This window comes from Mustelus asterias, chromosome 3 (assembly GCF_964213995.1).
Source record: "Mustelus asterias chromosome 3, sMusAst1.hap1.1, whole genome shotgun sequence".
NCBI classification, from domain to species: domain Eukaryota; kingdom Metazoa; phylum Chordata; class Chondrichthyes; order Carcharhiniformes; family Triakidae; genus Mustelus; species Mustelus asterias.
In genome coordinates, this window is record NC_135803.1 from 52924361 (window position 1) to 52941887 (window position 17527).

General features: G+C 43.8%; 1 protein-coding gene across 6 annotated transcripts in view; it reads left to right on the forward strand.

Annotated features, from left to right (window-relative positions):
* acsl3a (acyl-CoA synthetase long chain family member 3a) overlaps nucleotides 1-7473 on the forward strand; it is a 116502-nt gene extending 109029 nt beyond the window's left edge. For all 6 annotated transcript variants that reach the window (XM_078208848.1, XM_078208840.1, XM_078208862.1 and 3 more), the window contains one exon: nucleotides 4518-7473. In XM_078208848.1, coding sequence (XP_078064974.1) covers nucleotides 4518-4675 — 158 coding nt within the window. In that variant the 3' untranslated portion in view covers nucleotides 4676-7473. The remainder of the gene's footprint in view (nucleotides 1-4517) is intronic.
* The last annotated feature ends 10054 nt before the right edge of the window (nucleotides 7474-17527 follow it).

The window sequence follows — 17527 nt, forward strand, 5'->3', positions numbered from 1 at the left end:
CTCCATAGCCCCGCACCCTGTCTCCATAGCCCCGCACCCTGTCTCCATAGCCCCGCACCCTGTCTCCATAGCCCCGCACCCTGTCTCCATAGCCCCGCACCCTGTCTCCATAGCCCCGCACCCTGTCTCCATAGCCCCGCACCCTGTCTCCATAGCCCCGCACCCTGTCTCCATAGCCCCGCACCCTGTCTCCATAGCCCCGCACCCTGTCTCCATAGCCCCGCACCCTGTCTCCATAGCCCCGCACCCTGTCTCCATAGCCCCGCACCCTGTCTCCATAGCCCCGCACCCTGTCTCCATAGCCCCGCACCCTGTCTCCATAGCCCCGCACCCTGTCTCCATAGCCCCGCACCCTGTCTCCATAGCCCCGCACCCTGTCTCCATAGCCCCGCACCCTGTCTCCATAGCCCCGCACCCTGTCTCCATAGCCCCGCACCCTGTCTCCATAGCCCCGCACCCTGTCTCCATAGCCCCGCACCCTGTCTCCATAGCCCCGCACCCTGTCTCCATAGCCCCGCACCCTGTCTCCATAGCCCCGCACCCTGTCTCCATAGCCCCGCACCCTGTCTCCATAGCCCCGCACCCTGTCTCCATAGCCCCGCACCCTGTCTCCATAGCCCCGCACCCTGTCTCCATAGCCCCGCACCCTGTCTCCATAGCCCCGCACCCTGTCTCCATAGCCCCGCACCCTGTCTCCATAGCCCCGCACCCTGTCTCCATAGCCCCGCACCCTGTCTCCATAGCCCCGCACCCTGTCTCCATAGCCCCGCACCCTGTCTCCATAGCCCCGCACCCTGTCTCCATAGCCCCGCACCCTGTCTCCATAGCCCCGCACCCTGTCTCCATAGCCCCGCACCCTGTCTCCATAGCCCCGCACCCTGTCTCCATAGCCCCGCACCCTGTCTCCATAGCCCCGCACCCTGTCTCCATAGCCCCGCACCCTGTCTCCATAGCCCCGCACCCTGTCTCCATAGCCCCGCACCCTGTCTCCATAGCCCCGCACCCTGTCTCCATAGCCCCGCACCCTGTCTCCATAGCCCCGCACCCTGTCTCCATAGCCCCGCACCCTGTCTCCATAGCCCCGCACCCTGTCTCCATAGCCCCGCACCCTGTCTCCATAGCCCCGCACCCTGTCTCCATAGCCCCGCACCCTGTCTCCATAGCCCCGCACCCTGTCTCCATAGCCCCGCACCCTGTCTCCATAGCCCCGCACCCTGTCTCCATAGCCCCGCACCCTGTCTCCATAGCCCCGCACCCTGTCTCCATAGCCCCGCACCCTGTCTCCATAGCCCCGCACCCTGTCTCCATAGCCCCGCACCCTGTCTCCATAGCCCCGCACCCTGTCTCCATAGCCCCGCACCCTGTCTCCATAGCCCCGCACCCTGTCTCCATAGCCCCGCACCCTGTCTCCATAGCCCCGCACCCTGTCTCCATAGCCCCGCACCCTGTCTCCATAGCCCCGCACCCTGTCTCCATAGCCCCGCACCCTGTCTCCATAGCCCCGCACCCTGTCTCCATAGCCCCGCACCCTGTCTCCATAGCCCCGCACCCTGTCTCCATAGCCCCGCACCCTGTCTCCATAGCCCCGCACCCTGTCTCCATAGCCCCGCACCCTGTCTCCATAGCCCCGCACCCTGTCTCCATAGCCCCGCACCCTGTCTCCATAGCCCCGCACCCTGTCTCCATAGCCCCGCACCCTGTCTCCATAGCCCCGCACCCTGTCTCCATAGCCCCGCACCCTGTCTCCATAGCCCCGCACCCTGTCTCCATAGCCCCGCACCCTGTCTCCATAGCCCCGCACCCTGTCTCCATAGCCCCGCACCCTGTCTCCATAGCCCCGCACCCTGTCTCCATAGCCCCGCACCCTGTCTCCATAGCCCCGCACCCTGTCTCCATAGCCCCGCACCCTGTCTCCATAGCCCCGCACCCTGTCTCCATAGCCCCGCACCCTGTCTCCATAGCCCCGCACCCTGTCTCCATAGCCCCGCACCCTGTCTCCATAGCCCCGCACCCTGTCTCCATAGCCCCGCACCCTGTCTCCATAGCCCCGCACCCTGTCTCCATAGCCCCGCACCCTGTCTCCATAGCCCCGCACCCTGTCTCCATAGCCCCGCACCCTGTCTCCATAGCCCCGCACATTTACCATGGCTAATCCATTTAATCTGCACACCTTGGGACACTAAATGGCAATTTAGCATGGCCAAACCACCTAACCTGCGCATCTTTGGACTGTGGGAGGAAACCAGAGCATCCGGAGAAAATCCATGCAGACATGGGGAGAATGTGCAAACTGATAATCACCCAAGGCTGGAATTGAACCCGAGTCCTTGGCTCTGAGGCAGCAGTCCTAACCACTGTGCCACCGTGCTGCCAGTTATTTGATAAGAATAGATGTAAATAACACTCCACTTGTTAATTTGGCTTTGTTGATGATACATTTTCCTCGGATTCAGGTGTGGACTATAGGCCCACTGGTGATTGAGTGTATAATCTGTACTAATACTTCAACATGCTATTGGTGCTGTGTTGTCAGCAGTGCCCTCTTTTGGATGAAATTTTAAACTATCTGAAAAAGAGCATTTGAGTCCACCATGTTCTGGCTAGCAACCTTCCCTCAACCTACACCACAAAAACCAATTAGCTGGTCATTTATTTATATCTTTGTGGACTTTTTTAACCCACATGCTTGCCTGCGCAGAAGTGACTGCATTTCAGAAACTAATCTATTGATTGTAAGATATTTTGGAGCGTCCTCTTAAAATATAAAATAGATTTCTTTAGATCTCTTGGAATTTTTAAAGCTCTAATTGCTGTAATGCAGTAAAATCTTCAATAACTAATTCAAGTAGGCAGTGAATGTTAAATTAGGCTGCTAACGGTATTTTAGATAGGCCTGAGATGAATTGTACATTCCCCCGTCAACTGGTTCTTTTATTCCAGAACAGTTGATAGGAACCAGCAACTAGGAACTGAGTAACAATGCACTGAGTTAACCTCCTCATGGAAATGTTCCCTCCCATGAGAACAATAAATGTTCTTTTTTGGTTTTTATTACTAATTTGCAGTATTAAAAAAAATCATTATCTTTTAACTTGAAACCAGCCAACAAAATTGACCAAACGCCCTAGAAAGGAAATTCATAGCTGAAAGAAATCTTACTGTATACAAACAGTATAAATTAATAGGTATTTTTCTCACTGGTTGTTCCTCTGTCTGACCTATACTCGAGGTCTCAATTTCAAATAACTCTTGTTTATAAAGAGAAGACTGGAAGATTTTTGTATTTTTCAAGCCTTAAAAATATTCACATCCTCAAAAACACATTTTCTGAGTGGCATTTTAACAATTTGTGGGTGATATTTGGAAACTTCAGGCGAGGATATGCGGGTTAAATACAGAAATCAAAAAGTGGCCTTCTGCAGCTAGCTTTGCAAAAACAACATCTTGCTGTCAGCCTCATCTTTCAAATACATTGAATGGCATGAAGTTGCTGCACTTATGTGGTGAATATGAACCAATCTCACCATTAAGCCATATCTGTATCAGTTTAAGTTCCTTTTCAGCAATGTGATACTAATTGCTCCCATTATACCTCTCTGGCATTGGAAATTAACTAATAAGCTTGAAGTCTCATTCCTCCCTGTATTAATTGCAGGAAATCTCAGTAAAGGTGTATTTTATCACCCACAGAGTTTTGAATCTAGGCTTGAAAATAGTTACAATGATAAAGAAATGCTGCTTATTATAAATTTCAAATGCATTTTGTGTATGTGTGTGTATGTATATAAATGCTACTTGTGGAAATGTTTATTGATTTTTGTTTTCTGGTATTGTTTTAAAGTTGTAACATAGTTAACTATCAACATTTATGCTGTCCACATTGTTTGCCTTGAAAGCCATTTGGTCAATACTTCTGATGAGTGATTCTTCAGGACATAGTATTGTTAAGTTCATAATTGTTGTAACTTGTACACTAATCTGATTCCTGAAAGTTGACTGCTTTGCAAAAGAAGTTTTATAGGATTCATGTGAAATGATGATCTCTCTTGTTTCTGATTATGAATGATGTATTGGTTGGGCAGTTGAAGTTTGAGTCAAAGTCTCCTACTTTAATCACTTAGCAGCAAGCTAAAAATGGTGGCAACCTAGAAGCAAGAGTATTTCACATCTTGATTGTTTTTAAGTTGTATTTGATGGAAAACATTTTTTTACAAATGGCAGAGCCGAAATATTAACGTTTAAAAACTGGGAGGACATTCCACAATATCTCAATGCTTTGTGTAAAGCTAGAATACAGCAATTTAAAGATAGGTTGAAATAAAGATGATAAATGAAATATGGGCACATGAGATTGGAAGTTCTCCTGGAGGACAAATACTTGTATGGGATAGTTGGATCACGCTTCTCCTGTTTCTAAATTGTAATACCAATGTTATTCTGTGCAACTCAAATGAATTCAGATCTATATCATTCCTGTTGCTGAATTTTTACTGTTTGTTTTGTGTCTGTGATTGCAGCAAGATTGGAGAAGTTTGAAATTCCTTTGAAAGTTCGACTGAGTCCTGAACCATGGACTCCAGAGACGGGCCTGGTCACTGATGCTTTCAAATTGAAACGGAAGGAGCTCAAAACCCACTACCTAGCAGACATTGAACGAATGTACGGAGGCAAATAATACCTGCATTCTACTCCATCCCATTAAGTAGGAATGAATTGAAGCATAATTACAACTGAGACCAAAACACACAGCAATGTTTTTCAAATCTAAAACTATAGGATTAATTAATCTGAAAGAAAGCATCACCGTATCAAAGTTACCCTGTACCAGAAACTGAATATTGTTTGATTGCAAGGTATTAACATTTATCCAGGTCATGATTATTAAACCATTTGAAGCAAAAGTAATGTGTTTCTTTTTGTGTTTATTTATGAATTAAATTTTGTTCAACAAATGGACTAGGAAAAAGCAATGAATTGTACATAACTACATGATGATGTCATGAGCCTCTAAAACAGTGCTGTTCTCACATGATTGTGGATACAGTATATTTATATACATTTGTGCAATGTTTAAATTAGCCATGTTTTGATCTGTGCAGGGCTTGTTCAATCCAAGAAGTTTCAGGAACTTTTGATGAATTTCATTAATGGGTGTTTTCACCAATGGGCCAACAACTGTGTCCAGCGATTAGCTGTGTCACAAAGAGCAGCGCAGTCTTAGATTCGAGCCCCAGCCTGTGATGAGTTAATTGATTTCATTCCAGGAAGGTGATATAGGCACTTAAATTGGGCATGAAAAGTCAGCATGCAGCAGCTCTAATGGCTAGCTGTATCCAGCTGGAAATGCTCACGTGTTAGCTGAGGACAAGAATGAAGCTTGTTTATGATGCCCTGTTCACAGCCTGCCTACATTCAGTCGGATTCCATAAATGGATTGTGGCCACTTGGGTAAGATACCAGTCTGTATCTGGCTCTTGTGGAATCATAGCCCTGCATTTAGTCGATGTCTTCAGGTAAGAATAGGGAAAATTGTCTTGAGGAAAAATTTAATTAGCACTGAGGAATATCAGACACACAAAGTTTATAAATCACATGCATTTAAAATGTTTTTATCTATTTGTGCATTGTATCTGTTTTATTAGTAGATTGGTGGTAAAGTGTTAATGAAGAAATAAGCAGAAAACTGCTGTATGTGTATGACTGCTGTTGAACGGTTTCTGAAATGGCTGATAGTTTTGCACCTTAGCCAAGCTTGTGTCTGAATGTACAAAACACAACAATGGAAATGCATTGTGTAAAAATTCATAGTCAATTGAGGGTGTAAAAAATCCATATTATACAAACGGATTCAAAAAATAGTTGTTGCAGTGTGATTGTCATTGATTTGTAAGAAATGTTTGCACCATAGATCAAGTTCATATTGCCTCCAAGTTGCTGAAGATCTATATTTGTTTCATGTAAGTAAGAACTAAAGACTTCTAAATCTGTGGGGAAAGAAGTGATCTCCTTTGCACCATCCAGAGTATTCAAAATAGAAATGTGTCTTCTGACCTCTACATCCCGTTCTTTGCCCGAGGCCTTGGTTTTGTGATTGGCAAGAGCCAGAGGGATAAAGGGGGATTGCAGAGGAAGTTCATACATTATGCAAAATAACAAGAGAAAATATTTATTTTTCCTGAGGCTTTTGGCTTTATCTTTAGCTTGCAGAACTATAGGGTATTACAGCTTCAAAATGGATGTGCTAAAACCTGCACATTATCAATGTACAATAGACAGTGGTTAATAAAATATCTGGGATGTATGTACCTTTTGTTTTCCAGAATGCAACACTTTAGTGCTTTTGATCTTGATCCTGTATGAACAATAAACCTTATACCAGCTCTAAAATTTCTTTGCAGTTTACAGGTACAATATAGAAAACTATAACAGTGAGAACTACATTTTCGGAAAAACAGATTGATATTAATGCACAAATTCAAACCCTACAGCTACTCGCTGATGGTTGTCCTCTTGGTTCTCAGATCTTGTTTACTGCCAAAAACACCGAATTCTTCAGTTAATTTTCTACTAGCAATCAGTTATATCTTCAGAACTGAAGAGTACATTTGCACCAAATGTACTATCAGTACTTGTAATAGCAAAATAGGTAGTATTTGGTATGCATGTCAATTGATTTGTGAACATTTTTAAACAGCAAAAGCAATCATGTTCACAATAATACTTTGAGAGGGGGATGACAGCAGCTTTTGAAAGTGAATCCAAGTTGTTCCTGTCCCAAGGGCATTGGTTCAGTAGCTCAGTAATGGCAAACACATTGTAAGTGGCTCATTTTCATGTTGTCTGATTCTGTGGGGATGCATTTGAACTTGTTTCATGTGAATAATTTGAGCATTTATGTTTTGTGCATGTTGTTAGAAAATCTTTCTAAATATCAGCTTGTGGGGAAGAGAACGAGGGTTAAAATGTACATACAGAAAAGGTGCATACATGTGTATAAAATTGACTGGATGGTGAAAGTTTGCTGTACTCTATGTATTTTGACTACTGTTTATTTTAAGGAATTCTGATGCGGCATCCACATTAAATCTTGGTATTTAATGGTCCATTTCTATCTGTAAATACCTGTAAGACTGTAAATTTGGTGAAAGTTTCTTTTCTTTTGAACAGTCAACTGTACAGCAATCTTAACTATTTAATGTAATGAATTTCAAGATAAAAGTCTAGAATTTTCTTTGGACCTCCTGCAAATATCTGTATGAACCACAGTTACAAAATGTATTCAATTATTTATTTGTATTTGGATATGTTTTCAGTTACAAAATAAAACTGTCATTTGTGATTTCCATCATTTTAAATATACCCTGATTTGTGTCAGTAAAATTCTGACTTGATTATAATGTTAATCTAAACCTTCAAATGCATGAACACTATATTGCTTACATTTTAAAATAAATCACCACTGTTGAGATCCTGTATTTATAAGAGCTCTTCAGTTTGTGTTCCATTTCCATAATTCATGTGCCCACTATATGGAGTTCTGCCGTTGATGGGATGTTGATACAGTATATTAATACGTATGGACAACTAAAAAGAAAACCACTGTTTAAAAAAGGAGGTAGACAAAAGGCGGGTAACTTTAGGCCGGTTAGCTTAACTTCTGTAGTAGGGAAATGCTTGAATCTACCATCAAGGGAGAATAGCGAGACATCTGGATATAAATTGTCCCATTGGGAAGACACAGCATGGGTTCATGAAGTGCTGGTCATGTTTGACTAATTTGGTGGAATTCTTTGCGAACATTACATGTGCAGGGAACCTGTGGATATGGTATATCTGGATTTCCAGAAGGCATCTGACAAGGTGCCGCACCAAAGGCTGCTGCATAAGATAAAGTTGCACGATGTTACGGGTAATGTATTAGAATGGATAGAGGATTGGTTAACTAACCAAAAGCAAAGAGTGGGGGTAAATGGGTGTTCTTCTGGTTGCTGATCAGTGACTAGTGGTGTGCCTCAGGGATCACAATTGTTTACAATTTACATGAATGATTTTGGAGTTGGCGACCAAGTATAGTTTGTCAAAATTCACAGATGACACTAAGATGAGTGGCAGAGCAAAGTGTGCAGGGGGCACAAACGTTTGCAAAGGGATATCGATAGTTTAAGTGAGTGGACAAGGGTCTGTAGATGGAGTACAATGTTGGTAAATGTGAGATCCATTTTGGTAGGAATAACAGCAAAATGGATTATTATTTAAATGGTAAAAATAAATTGCAGCATCTGCTGTGCAGAGGGACCTGGGTGTCCTTGTGCATGAATCACAAAAAGTTGGTTTGCTGTTAATTAAGAAGGCAAATAGAATTTTGTCCTTCATTGCTAGAGGGATGGAGTTTAAAAACTGAGGTTATGTTGCAGCTGTATAAGGTGCTGGTGAGGCCACACCTGGAGTACTGTGTAGTTTTGGTTTCCGTACTTGAGAAAGGATACACTGGCACTGGAGGGGGTAAGCACAGTGAGGGGGTGCAGAGGAGATTCACTAGGTTGATTCCGGAGTTCAGAGAATTGGCTTATGAGGACAGACTGAGTACTGGTACTATACTCATTGGAATTTAGAAGAATGAGGGAGGGGGTGGAATCTTATAGAAACATATAAAATTATGAAGGGAATAGATAAGATAGAAGCAGGAAGGCTGTTTCCGCTGATGGGTGAAACTAGAACTGGGGGGCATTACCTCAAAATAAGGCAGAGCAGATTTAGGACTGAGTTAAGGAGGAACTTCTTCACCCAAAGGTTGTGAATCTGGAATTCCCTGCCCAGTGAAGCACTTGAGGCTACCTCATTGAATGTTTTTAAGACAAAGATAGATTTTGAACAGTAAACAAATTAAAGATTATGGTGAGTGGGCGGGTAAGTGTAGCTGAGTATGTGAAAAGATCAGCCATGATCTTATTGAATGGCGGAGCAGGATCGAAGGGCCAGATGGCCAAACCTGCTCCTGGTTCTTGTGTTCAAAGGAGAGTCCCTTCACTAATGTCATCATGTTCTATTAGACAGAGACTCCAACAATAGCCTTGTGTGGTTCCATTCCTATCTATGCAAATATAGTAATGCCCTTTCTTGCAACCCCTCCACTCTTCTAAAGTACCCCTTAAGATTCCATCTTTGACTCCATCCTCATCTAGATGCTAACACATAGCAAAATCCTCCTTAAGCATGGGTTCAGGTTTTACATATATGTCACTGATGTCCCCACCTTTCTTGGTTTGTTAAACTGCCTTTGTGCAGCTATGGATGTGCTTTAACTTCAACACCAAGAAGATGAACATCTAACACCTGCCATATACCACAGCCCTTGCCACTGACATCATAGTTCCATGATGTTACCTATTAAACAAAAATTGTGTTCAGGTGTATTTACACTGCAGCCCTGCGAGCATAGATGAAATGTGAAAGTGGATTTCCCCAATGTTGCCATTATACATCAACAATGATTTGAATGTATAGATTGCTTTTAACCAAAAAAAAATCCTAAGGCACATTAGAGCAGTAGGGATGTTAACTGAAAGGACAGATTGTTAGGGGTGAAGAAAAGCTTGGTTGGACATACAGGTTTAGAAAAGTTTTTTAAAAGAGGAAATGGAATGCACATAGGTTCAGGGAAGGATGTTCAGATATTAGAACCCAGGTCGGTGAAGCTGTAACATTGAGGTTAATGGAGGGTGGAAGTTTTCAAACAATGTTTTTGCCTCAGCTACTTTCTGTGGTAGCAAATTCCACAGGCTACCAACTCTGGGTGAAGAAATTTATCCTTATCTCTGTCCTGAAAGGTCTACCCTGCCTCCTCAGAATGTGACGTCTGGCTCTGGACACCCCAACCATCGGGAACATCCATGCATCTACCCTGTCTAGTCCTGTTGGAATTTTATAAGTTTCTATGAGATCCGTTTCCCCCCCCCCCCCCCGCCATTCCCCTGAACTCCAATGAATACATTCCTAACTGGCTCAATTTCTCCTCATACATCAGCCCTGCCATCCCAGGAATCAGTCTGGTAAACCTTCCCTGCACTCCCTCTAGAGCAAGAATATCCTTCCTCGGATAAGGAGACCAAAACTGCACACAATATTCCAGGTGTGGCTTCACCAAATCTCTCTATAATTGCTAACATACCTTTTGCCTTTTTTATTGCCTGCTGCACCTGCATGCTTACCTTCAGTGATTGGTGTAGGAGGGCACCTTTGCCTTCCCTTCCTAAATACTGAATACGTTGGATGTTCAGTTCTCATCCCCGGTCATCCTGCAGCCATGTCTTCATAATCCTGACTATATCATACCCGTTTACATCTATTTGCACAATGAATTTATCCACTTTATTGCGAGTGCTCCCCGCATTAAAGCACAAAGGCTTTCGGCTCACCACCTTAACATTACTGGTCCCCTTCCCAGTGTTTTTCACTGAAGCACTGTTTGAATCTGGCCCTTGGTTTCTGTGCCTATCACTTTTCTGATTTCCCCTTTCTGTCTTTGGTTTTTGTCCTTGATTCTCCCTCCTCTGACTCTTTGCACAGGTTTCCATTCCCCTTTTTAGTTTAACCCCACCCCCCAAAAAAATGGGTCAAAATGGAGGACAAAGTTCATGATCTCTTTTGTTCAACACCACCACCACCTCCCCACCACCCCCCCCCCCCGCCCCCCGCCCCCCGCCCCCCGCCCCCGACACTCTTTTGAGCAGCATAAAATCCACCCTTCTACATTTTTCAGTTCTGAAGAGTAACAGCGGAGTCAAAACTTTAACTCTTCTCTTCACAGATGCTTTCAGGTCTGTTGAGTTTTTTTCCAACTCTTTCTGGTTTTACTTCCAAATTAACTCCCTGGATTGAGGTAGTGAGTTGCAGCTGATCTTCAAGACCAGAAAATCTCAGGTTTAAGACCAACTCTAGATTGACTTAATTGGTCTAAGCTAATGGTGTTCAGTTGCAACAATAGGTCTCTGCACTTCTGGAATTGTGAGGAGAAAGTTAGGTGAGTTCATCATAGTTCACTCTAGATGTTAGCCATGGTTTAATGGTCACACTGCTGTCACTGAATCAGAAGGGCATATGTTCAGTTCTCACCATAGCGACTTGCTCACATAATCCAACTTGACGTTAGTACATTACTGAGGGAGTGCTGCATTGCAAGAGGCACATTCAACATTATTTCATTGGTTTGTGGAATTTTGTGTGCAAATTCACTGCAATTGTTCCTTTCATTAGAACAGTAATTTTAATAGACTCCACCCTCTACAATAGGCTGTAAGAATACTAGGATGTCCCAGGACATGTAAGGTGTGATCTAAAAGCGTTATTTTCTCTCTCTTTCATCCTTGACCTCTGGAGTCAGTCAACTATTCCCATACTTTAAAATATTCCTCTCCCCTGTCAGAATTACAAAAGAATCATACTCTCCATGATACTTTGGTCCACTCCTTTATCACCCTCAACACCTCACCCCTTTCCCATGCCACTTTTCATGCAATCTCAGGAGGTGTAACACCTGCTCCTTTACCTCCTCCTTATCCTCAAACTATGACCTCTAGTTCTGGACTCCCCCACCATTGGGAACATTCTTTCTGAATCTACCCTGTCTAACCCTGTTGGAGTTTTATAAGTTTCTATGAGATCCCCTCTCACTCTTCTGAACTCCAGTGAATATAGAATCACAGGATCATAGAATCCTACAGTGCAGAAGAGGCACTTCAGCTCATCGAGTCTGCACGACACCTGAAAGGCCCTGACCTGCCCACCTAAATCCACTTGCCAGCACTTGACCCATAGCTTTGAATGTTATGGCATGCCAAGTAGTCAGCCAGGTACTTTTTAAAGGATGTGAGGCATCCTGCCTCCCAGGCAGTGCATTCCAGGCAGTCACCACCTTCTGAGTAAAAATGTTTTTCCTCCAATCTCCCCTAAACCTCCACCACCCCCACCCCCCCTCCCTCACTTTTAACTTGTGTCCCCTTGTAACTGACTCTTCAACTAAGGGGAACAGCTGCTCCCTATCCACCCTGTCCATTCCCCTCATAATCGTGAACATTTCAATCAGGTTGCCCCTTCAGTCTTCTCTGCTCCAGAGAAAACAACCCAAGCCTATCCAAGCTCTCTTCATAACTTAAATGTTCCATCCCAGGCAACATCCTGGTGAATCTCCTCTGCACCCCCTCCAGTGTATTCACGTCCTTCCTATTAAGTGGCGACCAGAACTGCACACACTATTCCAGCTGTGGCCTCACCAAAGTTCTATACAACTCCATCATGACCTCTCTGCTTTTGTAATCTATACCCCGACTGATAAAGGCAAGTGTGCCATATGCCTTTTTCACCACCCTATCAACCTGCCTTTCCGCTTTCGGAGATCTATGGACAAACACGCCCAGGTCCCTTTGTTATTCGGAACTTCCCATTGTCAGACCTTTCATAGTATACTCCTTACAAAGTGCATCATCTCTCACTTTTCAGGGTTAAATTCCATCTGCCACTTATCCACCCATTTAACCATCCTGTCTATATCTTCCTGTAACCCAAGACACTCATACTTACTGTTAACCACCCAGCCAATCTTTGTGTCATCGGCAAACTTACTGATCCTACCCCCCACATAGTCATTTATGTCATTTATATCAATGACGAAAAATAGGGGACCCAGCACAGAACCCTGTGGTACGCCACTAGTCACTGGCCTCCAGTCACTAAGGCAGCTGTCTATCACCACCCTCTGTCTCCTCACACTAAGCCAATTATGAATCCACCTTATCAGGTCACCCTGTATCCCATGTGCATTAGCCTTCTTAATAAGTCTCCCATCTGGGACTTTGTGAAAGGTTTGCTGAAATCCATGTAAACTACATCAAACACACTACCCTCATCCACACACTTGGTTGCATGCTCAAAAAAATCCAATCAAATTTGTTAGGCATGACTTCCCTCTGACAAAACCATGCTGACTATCCCTGATCAAACCTTACATCTCCAAATGGAGATAGATTCTCTCCTTCAGAATCTTCTCCAGTAATTTTCCAACCACAGACGTGAGACTCACTGGTCTGTAGTTCCCTGCCTTGTCTCTCCAACCTTTCTTAAATAGTGGGACCACATTCGCTGTTCTCCAGTCCTCTGGCACCTCCCTGGTGTGGCCTTCACGACACATGACAGCGCAGTCGCTGAGCAGAGACTGATAGCCAGGTTCCGCACACATGAGGACGGCCTCAACCGGGATATTGGGTTCATGTCACACTATCTGTAACCCCCACAACCTGCCTGGATGTGCAAAATCTCACTCGCTGTCCTGTCTGGAGACAATACACATCTCTTTAACCTGTGCTTAATGCTCTCTCCACTCACATTGTCTGTACCTTTAAGACTTGATTAGCTGTAAAGACACACATTCCAATCATTATTCATGTAAATTGAGTTTGTGTCTTTGTGCCCTGTTTGTAATCAGAACTCCCACCCACCTGACGAAGGGACAGCCTGTTCCGATAGCTCGTGGCTTTTGCTACCAAATAAACCTGTTGGACTTTAATCTGGTGTTGTTAGACTTCTTACTGTGACCTCCCTGGTGGCCAGGGAGGAATTCAAAATTTGGGTCAGATACCCTGCAATTTCCTCCCTTGCCTCCCACAACAGCCTAGAAATCCAAACCGACTTAGTCTCTCCTCATTTGACGCACCCATCCCAGGGGTCACTCTGGTAAATCTTCACTGTACTCCCTCTATAGCAAGGGAGAAATGGTTTACTTGTATTACATTCAATTTAGCCCACTGCAATCACTGTTCACAACATGGTCTCCTCTGCATTAGGGAGACTGAACATAAGCGGGATGACTGCTTTACCAAACACCTTTTTTCAGTCTGCAAGCATGACATTAATCTTCAGGTCACTTGCTATTCAATTCACCACCTTACCCTCATGTTCACATTTCTGTGCTCAGCTTGCTACAATGTTCCATTGAAACCTAACGCAAGCTGGAGGAACAGTACCTCACCTTCTGATTAGACGCTTTAGAGCCTCTGGATTCAACATTGAGTTCAACAATTTCAGACCACGAACTCTGTCCTCAATTTTGATTTATTTCCCTCAAGTGCCAGCCTGTATCTTGTTCTCATGTTTTTGCTTTCAGACAGTGTTGGCATTTATTCTGCTATTAACATCTACTATGGATCACAGCTTTAGATTTTAATACATCAGTACTCTACTATTCTCTTTGTCTTGTGTTCAATTACATTTTTGTCATTTTATTTTCCTGCCTCTCTAACCTATCCCTGACTTACTTTGCTCTACCTGCTCCTTCCTCTTTTTGCAGCATAAAACTCATCATGTTTCTACTTTAGTTCTAAAGAAGTCATTTTAACTGTTTCTCTGTTTTTATTGCAATACTCTTCTAGCTAACCATCCACCCTCTGTCAAATTCAGCTCAATTCATCCAAAACTCTGCTTCACATAATCTTATATCATGCAAAGTATTGATTATTTATCAGTCCTGCTCAATGTCTTCTAGTTTCCCAATGCCTCAAATCCAAAAGTCTTTTTTGTGTGTTTGAATCTTCTCTGACCTCCTTTGTATCACTCTAACCCTTCCACAAACTCACCACTCTTCATAGAATCCCTACGGAAGCCAATCAGCCCATCGGCACCGACTCTCTGACAGAGTATTGTACCCAGGCTCTCCCCCCATAACCCCACATGTTTACCATGGCTAATCCACCTAACTACACATCCTTGGACACTAAGGGGCAATTTAGCATGACCAATCAAATTGCACATCTTTGGAATGTGGGAGGAAACTGGAGCATCCGGGGGAAACGCAGGGAGAACATGCAGACTCCACACAGTCACCCAAGGCCGGAATTGAACCCAGGTCCCTGGCGCTATGAGGCAGCAGTGCTAACCACTGTGCCACCTTCCCTGCCTGCTTCCTTATATCATTGGCAGCAGTGATCCCCGGGCTCTAGATCTGGAACTCGCTCAATTCCATGCCGCTTCACCTCCCTTTCTTTACTACCCTCCTTAAAATCAAGATGTTGGTTGCCTTATGGCCTCTGGGGCAATCTGGAATAATTTCCGATGTTAATGGCGCTATGCATCTTAAATTGTTACCCGGTGATCCTTGCTGAAAAGGTGAAGGCATAATTTAGGGTCGGTGCAATGCTTCCTTCTGTTTACAGCCATAAAAACATTTACTGTATATGGTCGCACATGAAGAGTTACTTTGGTGAAGTGGTCGAGGCCATCCCTACAAGGAAGAGGAGGGGAAAACAGCGACAGGAAAAAAGGGAGAGAACAAAACTATCAATTGCTGTTTTGTTTAGCCAGATATTGCTTACGGTGGGAAGTGTCCACAATGTTTACGGTTATTACAACACTCGGGGTGGCTGGAAAGATACAGTTGCTTCCAGCATTTGTAAATACATCTAGTGCGATGAGAAACAGGACATGTTTAACAAAGAGATAATGCAGTCACAGAATAAGAAGTAGAAAAAATAATTAAATTCACATCAAATCTCATCTGCCAACGGAAGGATGAATTTGTGTTCAGTTTGAAATGTTCCCACCTCAGCATAGAAAGATTTTCCAAGATGCTTTACAGAAGCGTAATCAGAACGTTTTAAAATGTATTTGTATTTTATTTTAAAATTAAGCTTGGAAAAATGGGGTTTCTCAGGTTGCAGTTTAGATTTAAAGTGCGTGAAACCGGAACGGTGAGATGACCTCGAGATTATTTTGCACCGAGAGGTTTGTGTGGATAAGGCATGTAAATTTCAATCTACATCTGATTCTGTTAACCTACCCTCCTCTTCTGCAGTATTAATTAACTGTTCCCATCTCCAATAATTCTAACAGTGGCTGGTACATCGTCACAGGTGAGAGGAGATGGTGTGTGTGTGACTCGTGAGGAGAATGACCCTCTTGTTCGTGATTCATGGAAATCGAGATAATCACTTTGCTGGAAGCAGTGAGTGACGGCAAGACGTGAATCACCCTCTGATTGCAGATACTCTTGGAGTAGTGTTAAGTGAGAGGTGACGCGTTTTGGCAAACTTCAATGGAATATTTCGGAATCTTTGAGGCAATGAAAAGAAATGCGTCAGAGACCTCACAGTTTGGACATAAGAAATAGTAGCAGGAGTAGACCATTCGCCCCCCCCCCCCCCCCCCAAAAGCCTCCTTCCTCATTAATACCATTGATCTTCTGTCTTGACTCATATCCCTTGATTCCGAGAAATGAAAAGTCTCTCCATCTCAGTCTTGAATATATTCAATTATGGAGTATCCACAATCATCTGGTCCGCAGAATTCCACAGATTCACAAGCCTCTAGTGAAGAACTTTCTCCTAATCTCAGCTCTAAATAATCAGGTCCTTTTCCTAAAGCTGCCCAGCGCCCTGATCTGGATTCCCCAATCTCCCAACGCCTGCCAAGCCCCTTCAGAATTGTATGTAGTTCAATAGGTTCACATCCCATTCTTCTAAACTCCAGAGAGTATAGCACTTAGTGCCTTTGTCTTGGAGCAGCAAGAATATTTCCTGAAAGTTTGCTAAACAACATACCAGCTCTCACTTAACACCATGATGAAAATATTCAGCCTCTCCACATCTTAGGATAACTCTCATTCCAGAAACAAATATAGTGAACCTTCACTGTGCTCCGTCCAATGCAAGTGTGTCCATTCCTTAGATACAGTAAGAAGTCTCACAACACCAGGTTAAAGTCCAACAGGTTTATTTGGTAGCAAATACCATAAGCTTTCGGAGCACTGCTCCTTCGTCAAATGGAGTGGATATCTGCTCTCAAACAGTGTCTGTGCACTGTTTGAGAGCAGATATCCACTCCATCTGACGAAGGAGCATTGCTCCGAAAGCTTATGGTATTTGCTACCAAATAAACCTGTTGGACTTTAACCTGGTGTTGTGAGGCCTCTTACTGTGCGTACCCCAGTCCAATGCCGGCATCTCCACATCATGACATTCCTTAGATATGCAGACCAAAATTGTGCACCATACCCCAGGTGTTGCCTCACCAAAGCCCTGTGCAATTCTAGGAAAATTTAATTATCCTGATGCTCCAGCACAAGGCCATTTGCCTCCTAATTGCTTGCTGTTTTAAGTATGTATGCTGGTTCTCTGTATTCTTTGTACAAAGACAACAAGTCTTTCTGAACATCAATATTTACAAGTTTCACACCTTTTAAAAATTACCTGCTTTTTTATTTTTATTACCAAGGTGAATAAAGTCACACTCCCCACACTATATTCCATCTGCCACCTTGTTGCTCACTCACTTTACCTGTCTCTATCTCTTTGCAATCTCTTTGTGTTCTCCCCACTGCTTACATGCCTACCTAAGTTTTGTCAGGAAGCAGAGGTAGTTTAAAATGACCAATGTTTGCATTGTTGGATATTAAAAATAAGATATGGATTTAAATGGTTTAATTTAGTGTTTTTGGGTAAGGAAGGGTAAAACTCTGGTTAGATTAATGTTAAGCAAAGATGTT